This window comes from Orcinus orca, chromosome 1 (assembly GCF_937001465.1).
Source record: "Orcinus orca chromosome 1, mOrcOrc1.1, whole genome shotgun sequence".
Taxonomy (NCBI): domain Eukaryota; kingdom Metazoa; phylum Chordata; class Mammalia; order Artiodactyla; family Delphinidae; genus Orcinus; species Orcinus orca.
In genome coordinates, this window is record NC_064559.1 from 171,444,988 (window position 1) to 171,471,542 (window position 26,555).

Sequence of the window (26,555 nt, forward strand, 5' to 3'; positions counted from 1 at the left end):
GGCGGACCCCGTTAGTCCTTCGCGTGTTTGGGGTGGGGTGGGCACATAATTATTGATTCTCAGGGCTTTTCAGTTTAAGATATAAGTTACTCAGCACCTCGATCAGGGACAGGCACGCAGTGGGGAGAAGCGCTGGGAAATCAAGAAGCCTGTCCCAAGCTCCCGAAGTTCAGTACCAACCACAGTAAAGCTAGCCCAACCATCTCTTCGGTCAGCTCGAGCACCCGCGTGCGCGGCAGGAGAGCGCGACCCCAGCGGACCTGGTCCCCGCGCCCCAGAGGCGGCCGAGCATGCTCAGTTGCCAGCACGCTGTAGCCAGGTTGCAGGGTAGAAACGCAGCGGAGTCCCAGCCTTGCAGGCGGCTGTCCCGGGACGGAGTCTCGCGCCGAGGGGGCCTCGCGCCGAGGGGGCGGGGCCTCGGACGCACGCTAGCTCCCAGCCTGCCCCCCGCCACACGCCGGCCGGCCGCACGCCGGCCGCCCGTTGCCCTGGCAACCGTCGCGCCGCGGCTTCCCGAGGTAGTTCCTGTCAGCTCGCGGATCCCATCGCCCACTCCCCACTGCCCTCTAATTTTCGCGTGGGCTCAGAGGCGGAGGGAGAACAAAAAATGGCGGAGCGGAGCCAGACGGCGCCTGAGGCAGGTCGGTGGGGGCGGTCGATCGGGGAAGCGCTGAGGCTGCACGGCTGTCCTGGGCCTGAGGGGACAGCCGACTTGGGCATGGCGCTACTCCTGAGGAGGCCACTTCTGTGTTTGCGCGATGGGGCTATGACCTCGAGGTCAGGGGTCAAGGGAGGAGCGTACCCCTCTGAGTGGCGGGCAGGCACCCCGGAGTCCAGGCGTCGCAGGGGTGTATGAGAGTGTGCACACTTTTGAGTGAGCATTGGCTGAGAAAGGGCAGGGACCCCACGGAAGACGCCGGACTCCCCTCCTGAGGGGCACCTGTGATGGGGGCTGATTGTAGGGGGTAGGCTGCGTCATGGGGGGGTTGTACACAGTCATGTGGGAATATGGGAGGGTTCCCTAAAGGGGCATGGTTTAGGGGAGAGGGGCTCCGATTCTGAGGAGGCAGGTGTAAGTAGGAGGAGTGTCACTTTAGTATCAGGCAGTGCCATGGAAGAGGGATATAGGAGTGTTTGTGCTTTGGGGAATTGTAGTGCCTGAGGGTCACCCCTGGTCACAGAGAAAGTATACAAATCCTCATATGGGTCCTTAAGAGTACAAAAGGCTTGAGGGGACACCCAGTCCTTTAGAATCCTACCAAAGGAGGCTATATGGGTATATATGGGATCAATGGGTATATATGGAATCAGTGGGTATATACGGGATCAGTGATCTTGAAGGTCATTCAGAATCAGAAAGGGGTGCATGTTCACATATCTGTGGGTGAAAGGTAGTCTTTAAAGTGCAAGGAGACTAACAGGCAGGGAGACCTAGGATCCTGTTCCTGAGGGGGCAGCCTTGTGAGTATGCCTGGGCTTGGAGAGATAGTGACCTAAGTGTCTTACAGGGTCATAGAAGAGAGCAAGGGTTTTTACAGTTCTGTGTGTGTGGGAGGGAGTTTGTCCCTAAAAGGGTCTGGGAACTGAAGAACTGGAGCATCAAAGTGATATCCGGGTGTGTGTGTGTATGTGTGTGTGTGTGTGTGTGTGTGTGTGTGTGTGTGTGTGTGTAGAAAAGCAGTGGCTTTGGAGATATGTGTGGTGGTGGGTGATGGAGTGATATACATGATCTTGTATATGTGTCCTGATTAGGTAATTTGGTTACAAGAGTGATCCACTTGGAGGTGGAGGAGGGAGGTCGTGGTTATGGGAAGAGCATACAATGACTGCAACTGGAATCTGTATGAAGCCATCAAGAATGGTTCAAGAGACCATTATCTCTCAAGACCTGCCTGGTTTCTCTTTCTTTCATGGCATCTCTGTTCTTAGACCAAGTAATTCCTCTACTCATTTTATAGTTTAAGCTCCCTCAACTTGAACATGTGCATTCTTTTTTTCATAACATACACTCAACACATGTTTGAGTGCCAGCTATATGCCAGGCATCAAGTTAAGCACTGAAAACTCTCTGCTTGTGATTCTCTTACCTTACTCTTTTTTCTTTTCCTTTCCCCAATAGACTTATGCCTTCACACATATTATTTAATATACTTATTATTTTTATTGCTTATTGCCTGTCTTCCTCCTCTAGAATGTAGGCTCCATGAAGGCAAGGGTCTTTCTTGTGTTTATTAATTCCACATGTCTAGACCCATACCTGGTGTAGAGTTAAGTTATTAATTAATAAATATTTGTTAAATGAATGACTGAATGACCTGATATTGTCTAGATGTTCAAGGAGCTTTCTCTAAGGAAGTGATATTTTAGTTGAGATATAATAGAGATTGAATAAATGAAGAGAAGGGCAGAGAGTGGTCCAGGAAGAGGGAAACCATGTGCAAATACCTGAAGGTAGGAGGAAACACGATGCATTGTATTTAAGGAACTGAAAGGAGACAAGTGTGGCTGCACGTAGGGCAATAAAAGGAGAAAAGAGGTAATCTGAAGCAGATCTTGCAGGGCCTTACAGGCTATGATAAGAATTTTGGTCAAAAATCCTAAAATGGAGAGAAGGAATTGAAAAATGTTTAAGAAAAATCAAAAGGACTTAGTGAAAGATGGGAATGTGAGAGAAGGATGTATCAAAGTGTACTTCTAATGTTTTAGTTTGTGCAGCTGAATAGTTGATGGTGCCATTATGGAGATAGGGAGTCCTGTGAGGGATCTTGGCTGGGTTTGAGAGGGAAGATCATGTGTTTGGTTTTGGGCATATGGAATCTGAGGTATCTTTGAGATATCCAAATAAGTAAGGAGATTGGCAAGGAAGTTGAATTTATAAGAAAAGTCTGAGGTAGCATGGAGTTAATTACTGAAGCCATAAGTGTGGATGAAATTGCCTAGCAGGAGAGTGTGAGGAGAAGCAGCCTGGGATGAAGTGTTGAGTAGCTGCAACATTTCAGTGCCTTCCAAAGAGACTGAGAGTAAAGAGCACAAGCAAAAGAATGTTTCAAGGTAAGTGGCATATTCAACAGCTTGAATGCTGCCAAGTGATATAAAAAGGAAGACTGAAAAACTAGATTTAGCAACATATTTAGCATCATTGGTAACCTTGATAAAAGGAAATTGATGAAGGTAGGAGTCAAACTATTTAACTTCTGAATCACTAATAACTGGCTTGATCTTTGTTTCATTTTTTTTAAAATAAATTTATTTAATTTATTTATTTTTGGCTGCATTGGGTCTTTGTTGCTGTGCGCTGGCTTTCTCTAGTTGCGGCAAGTGGGGGCTACTTTTCGTTGCGGTGCACAGGCTTCTCATTGTGGTGACTTCTCTTGTTGTGGAGCAGAGGCTCAAGGTGCTCGGGCTTCAGTAGTTGTGGCATGTGGGCTCAGTAGTTGTGACGCATGGGCTTAGTTGCTCTGTGGCATGTGGGATCTTCCCAGATCAGGGCTCGAACCGGTGTCCCCTGTACTGGCAGGCGGATTCTTAACCACTGTGCCATCAGGGAAGTCCCTCAATATTTGTTTCTTAATTCAGATCCCCTAGAAAGAGAATCTGATTGACACACATCATCTTTTCCCACCAGATCATGTCATAGATCACAAGCCAGTGTAGGACTGACTGTCTTTGAATTGGGTATACGTCTATTGTTGGCTGGAGACACCTGGTACAAAATATGTCTGTCAGGTGATTCCTCATCTCAAGAGCAATAGCTAACATTTATGGAGTGTTTATTATCTGCCAGACATTGTACTAAGTGCTTTAAATGATTTAATCCACTTCAGCATCATAATTTCTCTCTAAGGCATTATCTCTATTTAACATGTGAAGAAGTTTTGGCACAGAGGAGTTAAACAACTTGCTCAATCTGCAAATAATTGCAGGTTTTTGGCTATTTTAACATTATCTAGATTCATTATTTGGCCTTCTGTTTGTATTGCAACATACTACATACTGAAGAAATAATAGCCATGATGATAATTCCTTCCCTACAGGAAATATTCTAAGCTAAGCATACATTAGCAAGGTAAAGTGAAAAGAACTGGGAGTCAGATCCTTGTTTAAATCCTGTTTCTGTGACTTATTTGATGTGGACCTCAGATTCAAATTTTCTGATCTTCAGTTTCCTCATCCTTAAAATGGGGATGATATTTACAGGATAGTTGTGACTAATAGTGGATATATATGAAGAGCCCAATAAATGGTGTTTCCTTAATTCCCCTGAAGCTTGAATATAAAAATTCAAATGTATTATATGTACTTTACATATAAAAACAAGCTTTAAACATACAGTGATTAACATAAGACATTACATTTTTCTTCATTAGCATAATTGATTTGCTGTCAGAAGAAAGACAGACGTCAAGTTTTGGAGAATGTAGAATTGTTAGCTGAACTATGTGTCATGGGACAAGTCTGTATATGAGGTGGATTTTGAGAAATTTCTGGAAGGAGTGAAGAGACACTTAGGATACTTTTTTAAAGCATGCACGTAGCTCTGAAAGATGGTCAGATTTGCAAAAGGAAGTTTCTTCTTTTAAATATTATACTTTAAAATGAGGACATGAATATTAGAATTTTTCTTCTTCTCCAACAATTTGACTATTAATAACAATACAAAAGAAACTTATAGTGAACTAAATGTAGAGGTATTAGTTTCAGGCTAGATTGTACCTACTTCAGTTTCTCAGATTCTTCTCCTGCCTTTCCAACTATCACAAAAAAAGCTTTTGTTCAAATTACTGGGTTAAATTATTTGTTTTCCTATATTGCCAAGTTTGTTACTTTTGTGGAGGCCCATGTTGAGCAGAAATTTTAGAATGATGCAGTATGTTAAAGTGGCCTGAACCTTGATCACTTTCTCTGTGAATGAAATGAGTTGTTTAAAAAAAGCAACATTACATTATCTGAAATTATCTATAGACAGAATCTTGAAATTTCAAAAAGCCTTAGAAATGAGAATAATGTCTTCTATCTTTTGTTAGTAACTGGGCAAAATAGTTGAGCTCTTTTGGCTATAGTTTCCTTATTTGTAAATTTGGGATAGTAACACCTACTTTTCAGGTGACAATTAGAGATAAGGTATGGAAAGTGCACAATGTTTTACACCCCCAAAGAAATGGTAACTTAATTGTTGTATGCACGTGTGTGTGTGTGTGTGTGTGTGTGCCTTTTCCTAAAGCCTTACTAGTGAAATCACCTTTAAAAGAAGAAGAAATCCAGGTCTGCAGTCTCTTATTGAGCAGCCTTGCAAATATATTTCAGAATTCAGATTCTTTTTTTTTTTGAATTATTGAAAGGCAATAAAGCCTTATGTATTGCTTTATGTACTTAGTATTTCATTATGTACTGTTTATTACATAACACCCCCAATGGGGTATGGGAGAGTATCCTATAATCAAACACATTAATATCACATTCACACTAATTGAATAAAAGTTATAAATAGCTTCACATCAATTTAGGTTAAGTTTTGCTTACAGATTAGTTTTGGCACCAAAGTTGTGAAAAAAATGACTGTTTTTAGAGATTCAGGGATTTTGGAATTATGGAAAAGGGAATGTGGACTTATATAATTTTATCCCTTTTTAGAAATATTTTTAAAACTTCAAATTATTTTTTGTCGCATTTATATCTTTTGTAATATCGGTGAGGTTGGCTTTGTGAAAAGATCCCAAAAGTACTGGGACAGAAAACACCTTTTGTTTCCATGATGCTATGTGCTTGTTTCTTCCAAGGAGCTCTGATAATGTCTGTATTTCTGAGATCTATGAATGTTGCATTTGGTTTTTCTTTTTTTGCGGTACGCGGGCCTCTCATTGTTGTGGCCTCTCCCGTTGCGGAGCACAGGCTCCGGATGCGCAGGCTCAGCGGCCATGGCTCACGGGCCCAGCCGCTCCGCGGCACGTGGGATCTTCCCGGACCGGGGCACGAACCCGTGTCCCCTGCATCGGCAGGCGGACTCTCAACCACTGTGCCACCAGGGAAGCCTGCTCAGGGTAATTTTCAATGAGAGATACTAGAGAACTGTAGCATTAAGGTCAGAAGGATGCCAGTATTTTGATACATATTCTTAACAGTCACAGCTTTGTCTTTTCGTCATTTAAGAACAGCACAGTCTTCTGTGAGTTTCAGAATATTTTTATTAATTGCTAAATTTCAGCAATGTAGGTGTTAATTTTAGTATTAATTTAAGAAAAATTTTAATTCTTAGCTGAATTTTATTTTTCTGATTATAAAAGATTATCACAAGTGTGAAAGCTTGTGATAATTTATTAATGGTGTTCACCATATGGGAATATGATAATTTTTACTTTTTATATTTCCCATTTATTTAATGGGATTCATTAAAAAATTTCTTTTTTTCAAACTGTAGAGAAAGAAGTTTTTATTTGTCATATATTTTTGAGAACTATTGATTGTGAATATTTGACTCTCAAAATAGGCTTTCAGAATAATGTACTTGCATGTCAACTGAAGGAAAACAAAACAAGCAAACACAAAGATGCATAGAATTTTATATAAGGTTAAAAACTTTTATATAGGCTTGGAAATTCCTAAATAAAAACTTTCAACAATTTTACAGAAGGACTTCCCTGGTGGTCCAGTAGTTAAGACTCTGTGTTCCCAATGCAGGGGGCCTGGGTTCGATCCCTGGTCAGGGAACTAGATCCTGCATGCCTCGAAGATGCCGCATGCTGCAATTAAGACCTGGTGCAGCCAAGTAAAGCAAACAAACAAACAAAAAACTCCAAAACAATGTTATGGAAAAAAAAATCTGAGATTTGGTGTAAAGGAATGGAAAAAACAATCTGCCAACAATTATAGTTTGCTTGCCTTTTTTCAGGAGTCTTAGAATCATTAATTTTAATATATTAATCTCTATGTCAGGCTTTGTGGAAGAAATCACTATGCTGTGGACTGTGTTATTCGTTTAAAAATTATTCATTCAAAAATATATATTGAATACCTACCATGTACCTGGCATTGTGCAAAACTCTGGAAATTCAAAGATGTATTAGACAAAGTTCCTGCCTTCAAGGAGCTCCCATCCTAATGGAGGAGGAATAGAGTTAGAAAATTACCATCCAGGCAATGATAGAGTTGTCCACAGAATTCTGAGGCCAGAGAATGGTTCCCTGAGAGCCTGTGGGTGGTGGCAGTAATAGTTCACTAAAGCTTCTTGGAGGAAGAACCCATGAATAACAGTCTTGAATGTAAAAAGGAGTTAGTCCAGCGATGGCGGTAGGCAGAGGGACTAGGAGAGTATAGTAGGATTTGGAAGGCAGAGAGAGCAACACGTGCACAGAAAGTTGTGTGGTGAGGGAATAAAGCTTATGCAAAACATTGCTAGTATTGCTGATCTATTAACAGAACTGAAGACTGTGTTCCTTCCTACCTCCTACCCCCACCCTGAATTGGTTCTTAAACATTTCTGGGGTCATATATCCCTTTGCCTAAGTGATGAAAAAACAATGAATTCTTTCTCATGGAAATGCACATTATGTGTAGACACACAAAAACTTGAAAATGATTTCAAGTGGTAACATCCATCCCCAGAAACCCAGGTTAAGAAATCCTCTATTTGTTAGTAATGAGGTTACATTTAAGAATCTGAAATCTTCAAAGTAGGAATACTTTGGTGGAAAGGGTTGATCTAATATCTGGGCTAGAGCAGGTTCAAAGTAAATGCTGGCCCCTACATTATTTGGTCATCAGTTTATCTTACACTTTTAGCTTCCTTGTAGTTTACTTTGTTTACGTTCTCTTATTTTGCCTCACAGTGGACCTGAAGAAAGAATCCAGTTACATAGTTAGGTTCAAGAGAGATTAAATGATTAGTTCAGGCTTATGTGGCTGGAAACGGGTCTTTCTGATTCCAAAGCCCAAATTCTTTCCATTTTTGCTCTCCTGTAAGTAGAAAAGACATGCATAATATTATAAGACACAGTAAGGGAAGTGTGAATTTTTATCTTTATATTGAATGTTAGAGGTCAAGCAACTTACCCAGAGTCACGTAAGAAGCAAGAAGAGGATCCAGAACTGTAGCTCAAATTTCCTGATTCCCATTCAGTAAATAATAATAGACTGCCCTAAAATGGAGAGAGATAAATAACCAGGTATTATAGTAATGACCTTTAAAAACAAAGTTATTTCAGTAAGACAGTCTGCCATTTACAGTGTTACTTCTTTCCTTTCAGGTACTTTGAGTATATCTTGTTTAATTCTCACAAAATTCCTGCAAGGGGGTATAATTATCTCAGTTTTACATATGAGAAGATTAGCATTCAGAAAGAATAAGTGGTATATATGTACCACAATGTTCATTGCAGCTCTATTTACAATAGCCAGGACATGGAAGCAACCTAAGTGTCCATCCACAGATAAATAGATAAAGAAGATGTAGCACATATATACAATGGAATATTACTCAGCCATGAAAGAAGTGAAATTGAGTTATTTGTAGTGAGGTGGATGGATCTAGAGTCTGTCATACAGAGTGAAGTAAGTCACAAAGAGAAAAACAAATACCATATGCTAACACATATATATGGAATCAAAAAAAAAAAAGGTTCTGAAGAACCTATGGGCAGGACAGCAATAAAGATGCAGATGTAGAGAATGGACTTGAGGACATGGGGAGGGGGAAGGGTAACCTGGGACGAAGTGAGAGAGTGGCATGGACTTATATATGCTACCAAATGTAAAATAGGAAAGCAGCTGTGGGAAGCAGCTGCATAGCACAGGGAGATCAGCTTGGTGCTTTGTGAACACCTAGAGGGGTGGGATAGGGAGGGTGGGAGGGAGATGCAAGAGGGAGGAGATATGGGGATATATGTATATGTATAACTGATTCACTTTGTTGTAAAGCAGAAACTAACACACCATTGTAAAGCAATTATACTCCAATAAAGATGTTAAGAAAAAAAAGAGAATAAGTGGTATAGCTAAGACTACATTACCAATTAGTTTGAGAACAGGAACTACAACCTGAGGCTCTCTGGCTCTAAGTTCATACTGATAGGACTTCTCTGCTCTGCCTCTTGGCTTTATTTCCTGGGTATACTGTCTCAGTACTGATAGAAGGGGAAGGCATACAATAGAACTTAAATAACACAGATTTTCTTCTCTAGAGGAAGAGGTAATACATATATACATACTGTAATTTTCAGACAAATGTATTAAACAAAAAGTATGTGTTTGTTTTTAATTATTCTAATCATGAGGTTAATGAAGTTTCTCATCTTAGACATCTCTACACATGTACTGAGTAAATTAGTGCTGGATAGTAGGGACTAAAATAGCAATTAGCACATGGTTGCTACATAGTAGGCATTCAATAAGTATTTGTGGAAGAAATGAATGAAAAGTTTTTTTATCCATAAATTTTATGTTTAAATATTTGAACTTAGGCTAGTGGAAGCTGAGCATGTTGACCCAAATGAAGGGGGAAAGTGGGGAAACTTTTGACATTTTATAAACAAAATGTACTAGTTGAATATAACACAAACACAGTTGGTGAACTGGGGATGGAAAAGCTCATTTAAAACCTCATTTGTTTTGGCTAATAGGAGTCTTTTGTATTACCATACACATTTTAAAATAATTTGTTCTAGTTCTGTGAACAATGCCATTGGTATTTTGATAGGGATTGCATTGAATCTGTAGATTGCCTTGGGTAGTATGGTCATTTTAACAATATTAATTCTTCCAATCCAATTTGTGTCATCTTCAATTTCTTTCTTCAGTGTCTTACAGTTTTCCAAGTACAGGACTTTTACCTCCTTAGGTAGGTTTATTCCTAGGTATTTTATTCTTTTTGATGTGGTGATAAATGGAATTGTTTCCTTAATTTTGTTTTCTGATAGTTTGTTGTTAGTGTATAGAAATGCAGTAGATTTCTGTATATTAATTTTGTATCCTGCAACTTTACTGAATTCATTGATGAGTTCTAGTAGTTTTCTGGTGGCATCTTTAGGATTTTCTATGTGTAGTATCATGTCATCTGCAAATAGTGACAGTTTTACTTCTTCCCTTCCAATTTGGATTTCTTTTATTTATTTTTCTTCTCTGATTGCTGTGTCTAGGACTTCCAAAACTATTTTGAGAAAGAACAGGGCTGGAAAAATCATGCTCCCTGACTTCAGACTATACTACAAAGCTACAGTAATCAAAACAATATGGTACTGGCACAAAAACAGACATATTGATCAATGGAATAGAATAGAGAGCCCAGAAATAAACCCATATTCTTATGGTCAATTAATCTATGACAGAGGAGGCAAGACTATACAATGGAGAAAAGACAGTCTCTTCAATAAGTGGTGCTGGGAAAACTGGACAGCTACATGTAAAAGAATGAAATTAGAACATTCTCTATCACCATATACAAAAATAAACTCAAAGTGGATTAAAGATCTAAATGTAAGACTGAATACCATAAAATTCCTAGAGGAAAACATAGGCAGAGCACTCTTTGACATAAATTGTACCAATTTTTTTTTTTTGGCTCTGTGTCCTAAAACAAAAGAAATAAAAGCAAAAATAAACAGATGAGACCTAATTAAACTAAAAGCTTTTGCACAGCAGAGGAAACCATCGACAAAAAGAAAAGACAACCTACTGACTGGGAGAAAATATTTGCAAATAATATGACCGATGAAGGGTTAATATCCAAAAATATATAAACAGCTCATACAACTCAACATCAAAAAATAAACAAAAAAATGGGCAGAATAACTGAATAGACATTTTCTCAAAGAGGACGTGCAAATGGCTAATAGGCAGATGAAAAGATACTCAACATTGTTAATCATCAGGGAAATGCAAATCAAAGCCACAATGAGATATCACCTCACACCTGTCAGAATGGCTGTCATCAAAAAGGACACAAATAATGAATGTTGGCAAGGATGTAGAGAAAAGGGAACCCTTGTCTACTGGTGGTGTGAACGTAAACTGGTGCAGCCACTGTGGAAAACAGTATGCAGGTTTCTCAAAAAACTAAAACCAGAACTACCATATGACTCAGCAATTTCTTTCCTGGGTATATAGTCAAAAGAAAAAAACACACTAATTTGAATAGGTGCATGCACCCCAGTGTTCATAGAAGCATTATTTACAATTGCCAAGATATGGAAGCAACCTAAGTATGTCCATCAACAGATGAATGGATAAAGAAGAAGTGATACACACACACACACACACACACACACACACACACACACACACACACACTGGAATACAACTCAGCCATAAAAATGTGTAATAGTGCTTCTATGAGCCTCAGTTTTATTCATCTCTAAAATGATGATACTAATCCTTTACTCGATAGAGTTGTGAGGGTGTATGTTATGCATATGATAGAGTAGAAATTCTATTAACCAACTTATTGGATTAATTGATGCCTTCCATTCCATGAGGTATACAGCTTCATATATATTTAAAGAGGCTCTCTGCTCATGTTGCTACCCCAGATAATGGAAGAGAGCAATTTTAAAGATGTGTATTATAAATACATTAAAAACTTAAAATAATTTTAATTAAAATTGGAAATATCATCCATAGCAGTAATGTTCTAGCTTGTCTTTTACTAATGTCATTACCAGTGTACCACCACAAGAATAGCAATGATTATGAGAAATGCTAGTAAAATTTTTGCAGCTTGGTAAAAAATTATTATAAACGTTTTGAACTTTCTAAAGAAAAACTGGAAGGCCTTATCTCAGTTTAGGTTTATCAGTATTTTGGGTTCTTTGATTTGAAGCTCAGCGTCACTCATATTATAGAACTGGATGAAGAATCAAATGATTTAATGAACAGAGTGGATAACTTTTATTCCTTTCTCCAAAGAGACTGGATCTTTTATTTCAATTTAATATAAAATATATGTAGTCTAGGATTCAGTTTCATGAAAGCAACTTTCCCTGTATTCTGAGGAGGGAATCATGATTTAATTCTTGTGTTTATCTTTTTATTAATTTCTAGAAGTTGATTTAATAAGGTCGCAAGGGAAAAAAAAATCTTCTTTCCTCTGCATCAACATTTGCCAGAGTTGAGACTAATTTTAAGTTGGTTTGCATTGATTATATCTTTTCTGTTACTGGGAGACTTGTCTTGTGACTACATCAGTGTTTTTTTAATTGATTGAGTTTCTTCAGTTAAGGAACTCAATAAATAATTGAGGTATTTTATATATTTTAATTGAAATCTGAAGAGGTACATTCTGAGACAATAGGTGTTGTAACTAATTAGTGAACCATATTATCCCAGAGGTCAAATTGTGTTTTGGGGGGAAGAAGGAGGGGGAAATTTTCCTTTATCATTTGTACATCCTTACCTTCATAGTGGTTTGAAGTTGGCAAAAAGTTGTTCTCAGCAAACTTTACGTTGAAGTGTATGTCTTCCTGATGAAATGAAGTAAGTACAATTTTTTTTAGGTTTCTAATTTTAATGCTACTTCTCATTTAGGTTATAAAAAGTTGCCAAGTACCCTTGAAAACACACTGTCTACTTAAAACTGTGAGATTGAGTTTTCTTGTTATTAGTGACAAAAGCATCCTTACCCTGTAGGTATTTGCTCTGAACAATACATACTTTGAAAGTTTACAAGTTTCAATCAAATGGTTGTCAAAAGCAGGGTTAGGTATTGTCAGGAGAATAGATCAATTCCTTTTGTTTCTGTCCTAGCGAGCTAAATGTTTTTATATTGATTTTATAAATTTTATTTTTATTTTTTATTTTTTTATGATTTTAAAAATTTTATTTTTTCAAGCTCTTAATCTTTTTATCTATCAATCCATTCTCTTTTTTAAAGAAACTAGAAATTAGTAAAATCTGTAAACTTTTCATCTCTACCTTTCCTTGATTTTTCTGCTGCAGGCTTTTCCTACCCCTGCCTTGTTCCAGTTAAGTAGAAGACATTGGCATACTGAATAAACACTAGGTCTTTGGTTTTTTTCTCCCTTCAATTTTTTATCAGTTCTCTCTTTTTTTTTTTTATTACTTGGCTATGATCTGTCTGGCAGACCAATAGCACTCTCTGGTTCTTAGGTATTTCAGGTCTAAAATGAATGTGCTGTTTATTATTGCCAACTACCTTGTATCATGAGTATCATGAATATTTAGTGCCAAAGAGAAGAAAGAGGCTAGGTAATTAAAAAAATACTTATGTATATGGAATTCCTAAAAATCAAATTTGAATTTTAAATATTGCAGATTTTTTAAAATGATAAATCAGGGCTTAAAATCCATTTTCTACTCATACTAGTTTTCTGAATGTGAGAAAACTGCTTCTGATGAAAAGTAAAGCAATCCTTGGATATGTAAGGCATCACCACATTTCTTAATTCTGAAGCTATTTTTCTCTTTGCCTTGCAAGTTTTAATTAGTCATTTTGAAAAAGTGTTAATAGTTATGTGGAATTTAAATAAACATAATTATTTCAGATTGTTTAATTTACATATAGCTTTATTTGAAATATATTTATCACATTCTTACTTGTATTCAAGTTATTTTGTGTACATATCTCCTAATTTTGCACATTTTCCCTTACAAGGTTATAAGCAAATTTGTATCAGGCACAGGCAATATTGGCTGAGTCCGTCTTGTGAGCAGAATCTCCTATTCCTCTCCATATTGGCTTCCTTGGGTTTTGGAAGTGTAACTTTAATTATTATTATTTTTTATTATAATAAGACATAAAATTTAAATTTGGCTTCCATACAGAAAGTAGGAGCATAAGAAAGCTGAGGCTCTTACCTTTCTGCAGTGCATACCCTATTAATCAAAAGGTGTTAGCATTAAGGTAAAGGGCCTCTGGTGGTCTTTTCTGTTCCTTACCCACCAGTCCCTCACAGTTAATTCCTCTGTGGACAATCTCTATGGCCATGTGTCAGGACTAGGACAGACTTAGCAGCTCAAATCAATGTGAGGAAACCAGTAAGTTTCCTGGACTGACTTAGGGATATTGTGTTTTTTCATAGACTGACTATATAAGCTGAAGGTAAAACAATTTGGTCCATTTGACTCACCATGCAAACTGAATCTTATAACCGTTCTTTCAAATTAATTTACCAGAAACTTATTTATTGGAGCCTTATTTTGGGATGAAAGAGAGAAATAAATGACAACTGACCACAAATAACTTACCTTCAATAATTTATTTACACTATAGGAACATCAAAGGTGACAACGAATTAGGTAAAGTCTTTTTTCTCTCATCTCAATGGCTATCAACAAAATAAATTCTTGCTATCAGGAAAGATCTGGAACACATCTCCCTTTATTCTGTTGTGCCATATTAAGTTTTTCTTAGACAAGTCATTGCAAACTGGTATCACACGGGATGGATCAAGATACCAGATATATTTTGTTGGGCTCATGAAGTGTATTATTTAAAAACGGAGATTTCACATAAAAGTATGAATTTCTGGCTTCTCTTGAAAATTCAGGAGACTTGGCAAAAGTGGGCCTACATTGATGCATGTTCACTATTGGCTGGAGCTGAGCAGCTAGTGCCACCTTTAGAAGGGGTCAAAGGCTTTCTGGTATGACATGGTCCCCACCACTCACTATTTTCTCCTTAGTTCCTTATTCTCAGTTTGCTTTACTTATTTGGTATTACTTGCATAGTTCATAAAATTTGCAACCCCTGGTTTAGCCCATCATTGTGAAAAAAAAGCATAGATATATTTTTTCTTTCTGGTAGGCTAAGTTGAAAAAACCCACCAGAGAGGTAAGTTTATGTTTTCCTTCCTTCTACTGTCATAGGGGCACTCTTATAGGCTATCAGAGTTTTACTTGGTAACATAATCTTATAGGATCAGCATATCTATAAAGCTACTACCTAGACAGATAGTTTTGGATATAAACTATAAGTAAGTTGTATTATATGGCTAGTTTAAAATAACTCCATTTAAAATAACCTTTATATTATGGAAATTTTCAAACATATACAGAAATAGAAAGGATAGTATAAGAATTCCTAAATACCCATCATCTAACCTCAACAATTACCAATTATGTTTATCTTTCTTACTCTCCTTCTTCCCCTAGGACTGTACTGAAGCATAGTGAAGATGTATAATTTAATCTATAAATATTTCAATAAGTACCTCTAAAAGACACATGCCCTCTCTCTCTTTTCTCTCTTTCTTTCTTTCTCCCTCTCTTCTCTCTCTTTCCCTCTCTCTGTGTGCGTGTGTATATATATGTAGTATACTACATGACATATATATAAAATTATGCCATATATATATTCATACCAAAAATAAAATCATACCAAATAACAATTCCTTAATATCAAATATCCAGTTAATTTTTAATTTGATTATTTCATAAATGGGTTTCCTCTCCATCTCTTTTTTTCCCTTACAATTTTTTTGTTTGAAGAAAGCAGATTGTTTTCCTGGATTTTGCTTCCTGCGATTGCCTTCCTGCGATGTAGTTCAACACATCATTCTGTCTTCTACATTTCCTATAAATGACTGGGTATATCTAGAAGCTTGATTAGATTTGGTCTCCTTTTTTTTTTTCAAGACTATTTCAAAAGTGGTTTTATGTGTTTCATTAAGAGGCACATAATGTCTGATTTTCTTTGTTTTTGTGATGCTAGCAGCCATTAACCAATTATACATGATTCAGATTTAAACAATAATAATTCAAAACAAGAATAGACTAGAATTGCCATAAAAGTAGTACAGCTGAACTCTAGGAATTTAGAGGAGGAAAAAAATAACTTAGGACTAAAGTGATCAAGAAAAATTTTATGGAAACTGGTGCTTAAGATACATCTTGAAGAATGAGAATGATAAAAGGATACAACATATTAGCCAGTTTAAGCTAAGTTATACAGTGATAAATGACTCAGAAATCCCAGGGGTTTGTAATAACAAGAAAGGTTTATTGTTGTAGTAACAGCAAGAAAGGTTTATTTCTTGCTTCCAGTGTATGTCCACTGTGGGTCAGTTATAGCTTTGCTCCACATCTTCATGTAACAACCCAGGCTGATGGAGTAGCTTCTGTTTGGGACATTTCTGGTCTCATACAAGAGGAAAAGAGACCATATTAGAACCATGCAATGGTTCTTTGTAAAGCTTTTGCTTGGAAATGGCACATGTCACTTCTGCTCACATTTCTGTTCAAGACTTATAGCAAGCCTGCTACTAACAGGATGGGTTGTATAATCCTGCCATAGGACAGGGCAGCAAGTATTTGAAAGAATACTATACTCTGTGAAGGAAAGATTTCTGGGTGAGAAAGGAAAGGGTATTCTGGGTATTCTGAGAATACTGTCTCTCCGCTCTTCTTAGAGATCCTAGGGCAAGGAGAAAGGAAGAGCCTCTTCTTTTTCTTTTGCAAGAGAAATTGTACCATCTGGGCAGAGCCAGGTTTTAGAGTAAGGAGGTAGTGGGAACATTTAATGAAGAGTAGAGGAGCATTGGGGAGAGTGTATAAGAGGTGCAAATCACATTAGTGCTAGGAGGTAGGTGACATGGGGAGCTAGACTGGATGCAGAGTGATTAGACAGCCTTAAGAAGGGTAAATAATGAAGAGGTAGTGGAGAATTTGTAGCAAAGTTAATCTCAGAAAATTCTAAGGGAATCAAAGGATCATAGGGATGAAGGAGATTGTTGAAAGGTGAGCAGAAGGAACTTGGATGGAATGAACTGTTCCAGGGTTCCAAATTGATGGAAAGTAGTATAAGTGCCTTTGGGAGCTTAAACTCCCAGGTATGAAGAGACCTTTGGACAGGCTGGGTTTTTTTGTTGTGTGTGTGTGTGGCCATTTCCCCAGATAGATAAGGAAGTAGATGACACCCCAAACTTAAGGATTTAAATGAGAAGGGCCCAGAACAGGTTGCGACAATAGGGACATTTCAAAGTAAGGATCTATATGGTGCTTGATGACTGGATGTGATGAAGAGAAGTTGCTTTGTCTATATTTATGAATGCTCACTATTTATTAGGCACCTTATATACATTATATTTAAGCCTTACAAAGTCCTACAAGGTAAGTGAAATGAATTTCTATTTTTATAGACATGGAACTTAAGTTCAGAAGGGGTATAATAAATTTGCCTAAGCTCACACAACTAGTAAGAAGTAGAAACAGAAGTAGAAACAGATCCAGTTGACTCCAAGGTCCTTTGCTGTTCCTTCTATATGATATCTTTCAGAGAGGAGAGAGAAAGGAATAAAAAAAGATTGGGGTTTCATTGACAGAAATGGAAGAATCAAAGGAAGAAATGGTTTTGTTGTGGAAAGGATAGGTTTAGTTTAGGCATGTTGAATTTGAGGTAGTAATGGGATATTGGTGTGGATATGATGAAGATGCAGTTAGAAATTTGAGACTTGATTCTGAGAGAGCCAGGAGAGGAGATAAAATCAGTGAAAGTGTGCATAGTTGAGTATATAAGTATAGATATATATTATATAAAGAGTGAGTTGGATATAAAAATGAATCATTTATTTAAAGATTTTTAAAGATTACAGTATGTAAAATTTCTGAGTTTTATAAAGCTTTCAATATATTCATTTTAAAATATATTTTATTTCATGTATGCAGATTTATGAAAAATTATTTAATAGCTCTATTGAAAATAATAATGTATATAAATATATAAAATTATACATGTATGTATCTTTAAATATATACTAAAACTAATTCCTGCAAGGGGAATTTACATTATATTGGCTCTAATAACTTTGCACGGGGATCTTTGGACTCAGAATATTAATAATTGATGATTTTAATATACCACATAATATTCTGTCTTCTAAATGAAAGGTTATTATATGTGAATATTGCAGTCATATAATAGTGTGGATTAAATGGTGTACTAAATCTCCCGGCTTCACTGGGAGTTTCACTTGTATATTTTAAAATAAACGTTTATTGAGAGCTTGCTTTGTGCTAAATAGTTTTCACATGGGTTATTTCATTTAGTTCTCAAGTGGCCCTGTTAGATTTGAGATTTTTTTCATAGTGAAGAGGATATAACTTTAATATGATATGTTAGAGATGATAATATTATCATTTTTATACCACTTTAGAACATACACAGAAATTTCTGCATAATTCATATTAGTACAAGAGTCATTGTGTTAAACATGTACTATGTGTTACAGGACTCTGAAACTTATTTAGTTCTTACAGGCCAACTGTGAGGAGGGTATTATTATCATTTTTACAATGGGAAATGTGAGACTCATGTAGTTAAATAGCTTGGCCAAGGTTATATGCCCAGTAAGTGACAGATCACAGATGATTTTAAGTACATTACAGTTTAAGCCATTACAATTAGTACTGCTATCGGCCTCGGCCTTGTCAGAAATTGTGCACAATAGCTAAAAGAAAATAAAATCTGAAAAACAAATGTCATCTCCACATTAGTATTGCATTTCATTTTAGTGCTTAGTGCCATTATAGAAATCATACCAATATTTGAAAGATATTTGTTTTTAATTTGTTTGGATTTGTTTTACAAAATTGTTTTAGAGCACAATTATGTCTAGGGGCAGGAGATTTAACAGATGATCACTAGCTTTCCCCCACTCCTCAGCCCCTAAGTAGAACATGCAATTACTCTTTTTTTTTTTTTTTTTTTGCGGTACGCGGGCCTCTCATTGTTGTGGCCTCTCCTGTTGGCGGAGCACAGGCTCCGGACATGCAGGCTCAGCGGCCATGGCTCACGGGCGTAGTCGCTCCATGGCATGTGGGATCTTCCCAGACCAGGACACGAACCAGTGTCCCCTGCATCGGCAGGCAGACTCTCAACCACTGTGCCACCAGGGAAGCCCCTGCAATTACTCTTTTAGGAAAGAAATAGAAAATTATATAATTGAAGGCATACCCACCAGGAAAGAGTTAAAAAGTGCCTTGGTCCTTCAGATACTCTCTTGTATTTTTATATCATTCAACTACTGTAAGATCTGTTGCTTCTGTGAGGAGAGAATACTGTGAAGAGATAATATTTTATAAGTTTCTGAAATATTTCAGCATGATAGAGCTGATTGGAATGGCATTTTATATTTGAACTTATTTTTACATTTTTAAAGAGCAAAGATACAGACATATAGCTTGTTTTTACATATGTATTTTTTTAAATCAGTCAAGCAACATTGTTGATTTAAAACAAAGGAGAATTTCTGTTCCTTTAAATGATAAGTAGAGGCATTTCATTGACATCACTTTTGGATTTGCTTGTGCAAGTCCTATCTACCCTTTTTTGGTATGTTGTGAGGAAAAACATAACCTCCCCTGCTTGGTAGAAAATAAAAGTACCTACTAAGCCTGTACTACAGATGATAAAACTACCAGGACAGGCCTAGTTTAAGCTGTGAAAGCTACTTATCTATATAACATGCCTTTCCTGGGCTTGTCCCCTCATTGTTCCTGACTGCCTAGACCATATCTCATCAGTGATATCCTGTCAGAGCTTTTTCTCCATGGGCAGGGCATCAAGCTACATATCTCCCAAAGATCAGTTTTCTTTACTTTAAAATACACGTCTTGTCTCTTCCTTCAAAGCTCTATCATGTGCTGTTTTCTGAGAAATTAATCCATTATTTTATGTTGATGCACAATCATCTATTATTCTTCTCAGCCTACTTGGGGACTGAGGCGGTATATTTATACTAGGCTTAGCTGAGCATTTGAATGGTAGCACAGTCAAGCTGTATGATCTTGGGCATGTATGGTAACTTCTCTGAGTCTCATTTTCTCCTATGATAAATGGTACAAGTACAGGTTTATTTCTAGGATTAAGTGTGTAGTGCTATATATATGTAAGGCAGTATCACTAAGGCATTTTTGTGGTGTTATCTAGATACTCAAGAACTTACTCTAATGGGAATTTCAGATGCTGTGGCTTACTGGAGAAAGAAGCATTTTTGAGTACGTACAAAATATAGTCTGGTACCAATACTAATTCTCCTGTAGTTACCATTCCTACTACTTTTAAGAAACTGGGATGGAGTTTAGAGAGAATTGGGATTGAAGTGACTTTTATAGCTATAGAACCAATTTTTTTTCCAGATGTTCTTTGTGTTGGTTATATGCAATGATCCTAGATGTATTTGATTTAGAACTCCTTATGTAAATAGTGAAACCTGTCAGAGGAAGCAGGGCCATTATGAGTGGAAATCTGATCAGACCAAGAAAGCAGAGACTTTTTTCTTTTGCTTCACGTGGGCAGGGCTTTCCTTTAAAAAAAAATTAACTTCAGAGATATAATGTACAGCATGTTGAATATAGTTAATAATATTGTACTGTATATTTGAAAGTTGCTAAGAGTGTAGGTCTTAAAAGTTCTCTTCACAAGAAAAAGAATTGTAACTGTGTGGCAATGGATGTTAACTAAGCTTGCCATAGTCATTTCTCACTATAAACATATGTTAAATCATTATGTTGTACACCTAAAATGAATACAATGTTATATGTCAGTTATATCTCAACTTAAAAACCAAAACACACAAAAATAATGTCAACATATTTTCATTTTGCCAGAAACCTTCTTTATCGCTGAGGGGAGAAGGTTCATTCTAGAGAGGGCTGTCTCTATTGTAGCTCTGCAAAGCCCTGTGAAATACAGGGAAAGTAAGATGCCTGAGCAGGAAATAGGCTAAGTGACCTTACAATTCTCTTATTTCCTCTTTCCCTCCTGAGGAATACATGAAATTGCCTGTTGGTACTCTCAGATAGTATGCTTATAATCAACTAGATAAATGGGCAGATAAAAAACTTGATTCAAATTGCATCCTTGATTAAAGAATAATTAGAGGACAAGTTCAAGCTATTTTTATTCTCTCTGTGTTTTGTACTTCTAAACTGTTTAAAAGAAGCTTCATATTGTCCAAATATAGATGTATTTTTGTATTTTCTTTTATAATAATATATTTGTAAATTTGATGACATACTGTTTTAGACAAGCTAAACATGCACATAGCAAAGGACTATATTTCTTGCCTTTGAGTCATCATATATACTTTGCTTACTTTAAATAAATGATCAAAAATTTCTTTTCTGAAGTAAATAATCAAAAGGTCAAGTATAGCTCAGATTTATTAAAAAAGAAAAAAATGAATTATTTATTTTGGTTATATTTTTATAGGTATTTCCAGCTATTTGTGTAGTTAAGAGCATGAACTTGAGTTATACTGCTGCCTGAGTTCAAATTCTGGCTATTTACCTGCAATTATTTTAAGAATTAATTGAGTTAATATTTGCAAAGCAATTAGTACAGTGCCTAGCACATAGTAAACATGATGTAATTTGTTAAACAAATTTTAAAAGCTACATTGTTAGAAATCAGATGACCTTTCAAGTTCATGGTACTTGTATAGTATTTGAACAAAGTATGAGCTCAGTGGACATTTTTGGATTTGTGGTTACCTTACACATAATATGCTTGACAAAATTTTAGATGAATGACACCAAACACAAAAAATGCTTACCATTATTTTATTTGTTGTTACATTGTTATTTTACATGCTATTTTACATGTTATTTTCAATGATTCTTATATTTTCTAGAAGCATTGAAAATATATTTAATTTGTTTTCTGAATACTGATAACAGATCTCTTGAATCTCACCTCTCTATAGGTATATCAGCTTAGTCACCTAGTTGTTAAGAACTGCTGAATTGGTTTGCCTTTAGGAAGAACTATTTTGGATTGTCCAGCTCTTGTTATCATAGTGCTAATGTAAAAGTGTTAACAGTATACCAAAGCTCCTTGTATATACCAAAGGCTTGTTTCTTAGAAAATGGAATCAATAATTTCAAAACTCTTATGATTGAGATTGTTTTTTTGCCTCTTGACATTTGTGGATAAAATTAGAGTTTCTCTAGTGATTTGGAATGGAGTATAAAAAAATAAAAGTATTAAATATAGTTGGCAATCATGCTAGTATATGCATATGTGTTTTATAGAGCTGTTTTTTTCCCCTAGAGTGGTTGTATTTTACATAGATCATTTCCTTTAGCAGCAGGGAAGTGGTTTCCTAGAGGAATAAGTGAAATCAAATCTTCTCTAGATTTGGGGGATAGATGATGTTAGATAGTTACTCCGGTATCACAGAAACATGTTCTTACAAAGAGATATGAGAAGAGAAAAGAAAGCTTATAATTTGGAATAATAGGTAATTGGTAGTACTGTATAAGATACATTTAGAATACATAGATGAATATAGGTGTCACTTTGTTGTTTACTGTGGGCATTGGTATCACATAAGTAAGTTAACCCCTTAAGTTTCGTAGTACACTTATGGGACTTTGGGATTCAATACAGAAGAAAGATTAGCAAAATATTTCATTTTAAAAGAATCTGTTAAATAAAAATATGTGACAAATTGGTACAAAATATTTTCAAAATGAACCTACCATACAAGAAGTGGAGCTATCAAAACTCTAGTACACTGCTGGTGGCAGTATAAACTGGCACAATCACTTGAAAAACCATTTGGCAGCATCTATTTAAGTTGGGCATATGCACACCCTATGACCTAATGCTAGGCGTGTACCCTTCCTCCAAATGTGTATATATGTGCACCAAAGACATGTACAAGAATATTGATAGCAGTATTATTTGGAATAGCTGACAATTGGAGCAACCCAGTTGTCCACCAAGAATGTATGGCTAAATTGTTGTATATTACTACAATGTAAATCTCTACAGCAATGAGAATGAATGAACCACAAGCAACATAGTGTTGAATGAAAGAAATGGATTCAAAATGATATGCCTTATGATTTCATTAACATAAAGTCCAGGACCAGTAAAAGCTACTCAGTGTTAGAAGTCAGGATAGGATTTACCTTTGGGAGAATAGGAGATAGTGATTGAGAAGTGGCAGGATGATGACTTTGGGGTTCTGGAAATGTTCTATTTCTTGTTGTGGGTAATTATTGTACAACTGTTTTTATTGTGATAATTCATCGTTCTTCATATTTCAGATTTGTGCACTTGTCTGCATGTATGTTATATATAGATAAAAAGAATTAAAAAATAATCTTTTCCAGGATCTCAGTGAATTGTTACAGTATCTGGAATACCTAAGAGAGGAACAGTAGGATATAATTTAAAAGACATTAGATACCTGCATAGTTTTCTCCCTCTTCATCAAGTCTGTACTCAAATGTCAGCTTCTCAGTGAAACCTTCCTTCACTCTTCTGTGCATGCACCTTTCCCTGCTTTTTTTCTCCTTTGCCCTTATCAACATTTAATTTATTATAATTTTCCTTTTTTATCCTGTTTATTATTTGTTTCTCATCGCCATATCACTCTTAGGTACTAAGAGAATATAAGCTCCAAGAAGGCAATAATTTTAGCCTCTGTTTTTCACTCAGATCACAGAGCAGTGCTCAACCCATAATGGCTAAATGAGCGAGAAAATTTATAAGTAAAAGAATAAATGAATGAATGACAACTAGTGAGCTGAGGCTGGAGAGTTAGAGAGAGGCCAGATGATCTATGGTTCATAGGTCAGGTTATTGGATTTAGATATCCTTCTAAATGCAATGGTAAGTCATCAAAGATTTGAAATGGGAAATGATATGGTCTAATATATGTTATAAATTTATAATTTATAACAAGAGTGATAACTGGGGGAACTAGGGAGGAAGCAGTAACCCGAAGTTGTTAGTGGCTCCAGTCATGATGATGGTTGTAGAGCTAGAATAAAATGGGATATTGTTTTAAAAAAAAGGCATTAGAGTAGGAGAAATTGGATCTCGCTCGCTCGCTCTCTCTCTCTCTCTCTCTGTCTCTCTCTCTCTCATAAGGACCTTTCTATCTACTCAGTTGAGGCAAGTTTTTTCTGCTCTTTAAACCTCAAATACTCATCTATAAATAGAGAAAATAGTATTAGTGAGGATCAACAACATGGTTGATTTTAAAGTATTATACAATATGGTATAATTGTAACTGTTCTTATTAAATGAATCAAAGAAGTACCAAAGATCAAGGGTCATTACATTCAAAGATCCGAACATCTGTAGATAATAGATACTGCATTTAAGCAAGCAATGATTTTTGAAAAGCTGAGAAACATGTGAGTTCTTAAAGGGTGTGCTGGAGGGTCCCGATCTATTGGCTCTTTCATCATGATATGTAAGCATTCTTTGTCTCTCATCTACAGAACAGCAAATCCATTCCTCAAACAAGTATCCCCTGTTGCTATTGCTTCATAGCTGAGCTTTTTGAGACAGTCTATATTTGTGATTTATTTTTCCTCACTTCCTTTCCTCAGCTCACCATCAAGCTTCCACACCTATCACTGTAAGAAAAATGCACTCTTTCAACCAGTACTCCTGCTTTTAGCTTCACTTGCACTTCCATTTTCAGAGCTATTCTGGGCTTCCATAGTGAGAATCAGCCTGCTTCTGGGCTTTGCACTATTGCCACCATAGGTTTGAGCTTTCTTTGTTCTTTGTACTTGCCATTTGTCTGTTAGCTTTCCAGCTTCTAAAATTTTACCATTACCTCCTTTTCTCCTCTTCCTTTGGGTTTATATAATTTTAATTCCTCTCATTCTTGGCATTTTAGTGAAATTTTCAGAAGGGAGTTGTGATAAATACCAGTTTTTAACATACCAGGTTTAACAAGAGGGCCTATTAATGTTATTCACTTGGTCAAGTTATTTCATATCTGTGACCTTTAGTTTCCTTATCTGTGATTAATAAATTATTTGGATGATCACCAGGGTCTCTTTAGCTCTAAAATTTTCAATGTTCTTATTTTATTTTTGGTAGAGTATGGGCAATAAACAAAAACAAAAAAAAAAAGGATTTTTTATCATTTAGTATTTTGAGCACCCAAAACAATTTATGCATTATTATAAGTAAACTTCCACATTAATAACACATGCATGGTTATTTATGATAGATTGAAAATCAAGTTCAGAATGTGATTTTGACATTCTTCATTAATTCAGTGGTCTTTGCTTCTTACATGTTTTTTCTTATACTAAATGAGAGTTCAGTGATTGTGTTATTTTGTCTGGTTTAGGAATTTTCTTCCTAATCCTTTGATCATTTATATGACTTTCAAATTTCAATAGAACATGGCATTGGAATCTTGTCTTTCATATAGTCCTAGTATTTTATTTGCAATAAGATTTATATTCCCATCAAGTTTTTAAAAAATGATTATCTGAGAGTCATAATATTGTCGATTCAAAATTTGGTATCTACTTACATTTAAATGTAAAAGCACTGTCAGGGAATCTATTCAGAAGTACAATTTTTATGATTTCAGAAGAAATACTGAAGAAACCAGGTATACATAACTGATCTATGGTTATTCTACTATGCTTAAAAATTCTTTATGGATTTCTATAAATATGAAAACAATTGAAAAATATTCATGATTGAAGTAGGTGTTCAGAGTATTAGCAAATTCTAATTTTACTAAGTTTTATGTAGTGCTGGGATACTACTTAATATTGAACACATCTTATCACCATTCACTATTTTTGATTCTTTTCTCTTAAAAAACTATCATTTTAAGGAATATCCAGGTATACACAAAATAGTACTTTGGCTGCAACAGTGAAGTTCAATCAACATTTAATTAGTACCTTTGATATCAAGAGCTAGACTCTGGAGCTCTTGTCAAATCCAATGAGCTTCATATTTGAAACAAAATTGAGAAAATTATTTTAAATTATAAAAAGGGAAATCTAAGTAGGGCATAAGGAAGAAAATCTTCCTGGTAAATATAACAACAGAGATAAAAGAGGCAAGGAGTAGAATCCATTTTCTGGATTTATTTATAATTATGGCATTAGATTGTTCATGAGCTGGATTAGGAAACTGGCCTAGAGGCTTACCTAATTAGAATAGCCCACACTTATCTGTCTGGTACAACCCTATAAAGTAAACACTATTATTATCTTTATGAGAAAACTAAGGCACAGAGATGTTAGATACATTACCATCTTGCTAGTCTTTGGTGGAGCTGTGATTTGAACTCAGGTAGTCTCAATATATTATATTATTATATGAATATAAATATACTGGTATTTATATATTATAATATGTAAATAAAATATTTCAAAATGAAAATAGAGTAAAATCCCTCTTATCTGGTACAGTCTGAATCAATAGTCAGTTTATTAGAAAAGTGTGTTAAAACAGTAAATCATAGAAGTGATACATATATACTTTTAAAAACATGACTATATAGGAGTCAGCCAAGATAGAGGAGTAGAAAGACCCTGTGCTCACCTCCTCTCATGAGCATACCAGAATCACAAATATCTGCAGAACAACCATCAGTGAAAAAGACTGGCACCTATCAGAATAGATCTTCTACAACTAAAGACATAAAAATGGAACCACAATGAGATGGGTAGGAGGGGTGGACTTGTAATATAATCAAGTCCCATACCTCCAGGTGAGCGACCCACAAACTGGAGAATAATTATATTGCATAGGTTCTCACACAGGAGTGAGAGTTCTAAGCCCCATGTTGGGCTCCCCAGCCTGGGGGTCCTACACCAGGAAGATG

General features: G+C 36.1%; 1 protein-coding gene across 1 annotated transcript in view; it reads left to right on the forward strand.

Moving 5' to 3' along the window:
- Positions 1-472: 472 nt before the first annotated feature.
- The window catches only part of AGBL4 (AGBL carboxypeptidase 4), a 1,394,453-nt gene continuing 1,368,370 nt past the window's right edge, over positions 473-26,555 (forward strand). The window contains exon 1 of the mRNA XM_049700153.1: positions 473-641. Within this exon, the coding sequence (XP_049556110.1) occupies positions 608-641 (34 nt within the window). The 5' untranslated portion in view covers positions 473-607. The remainder of the gene's footprint in view (positions 642-26,555) is intronic.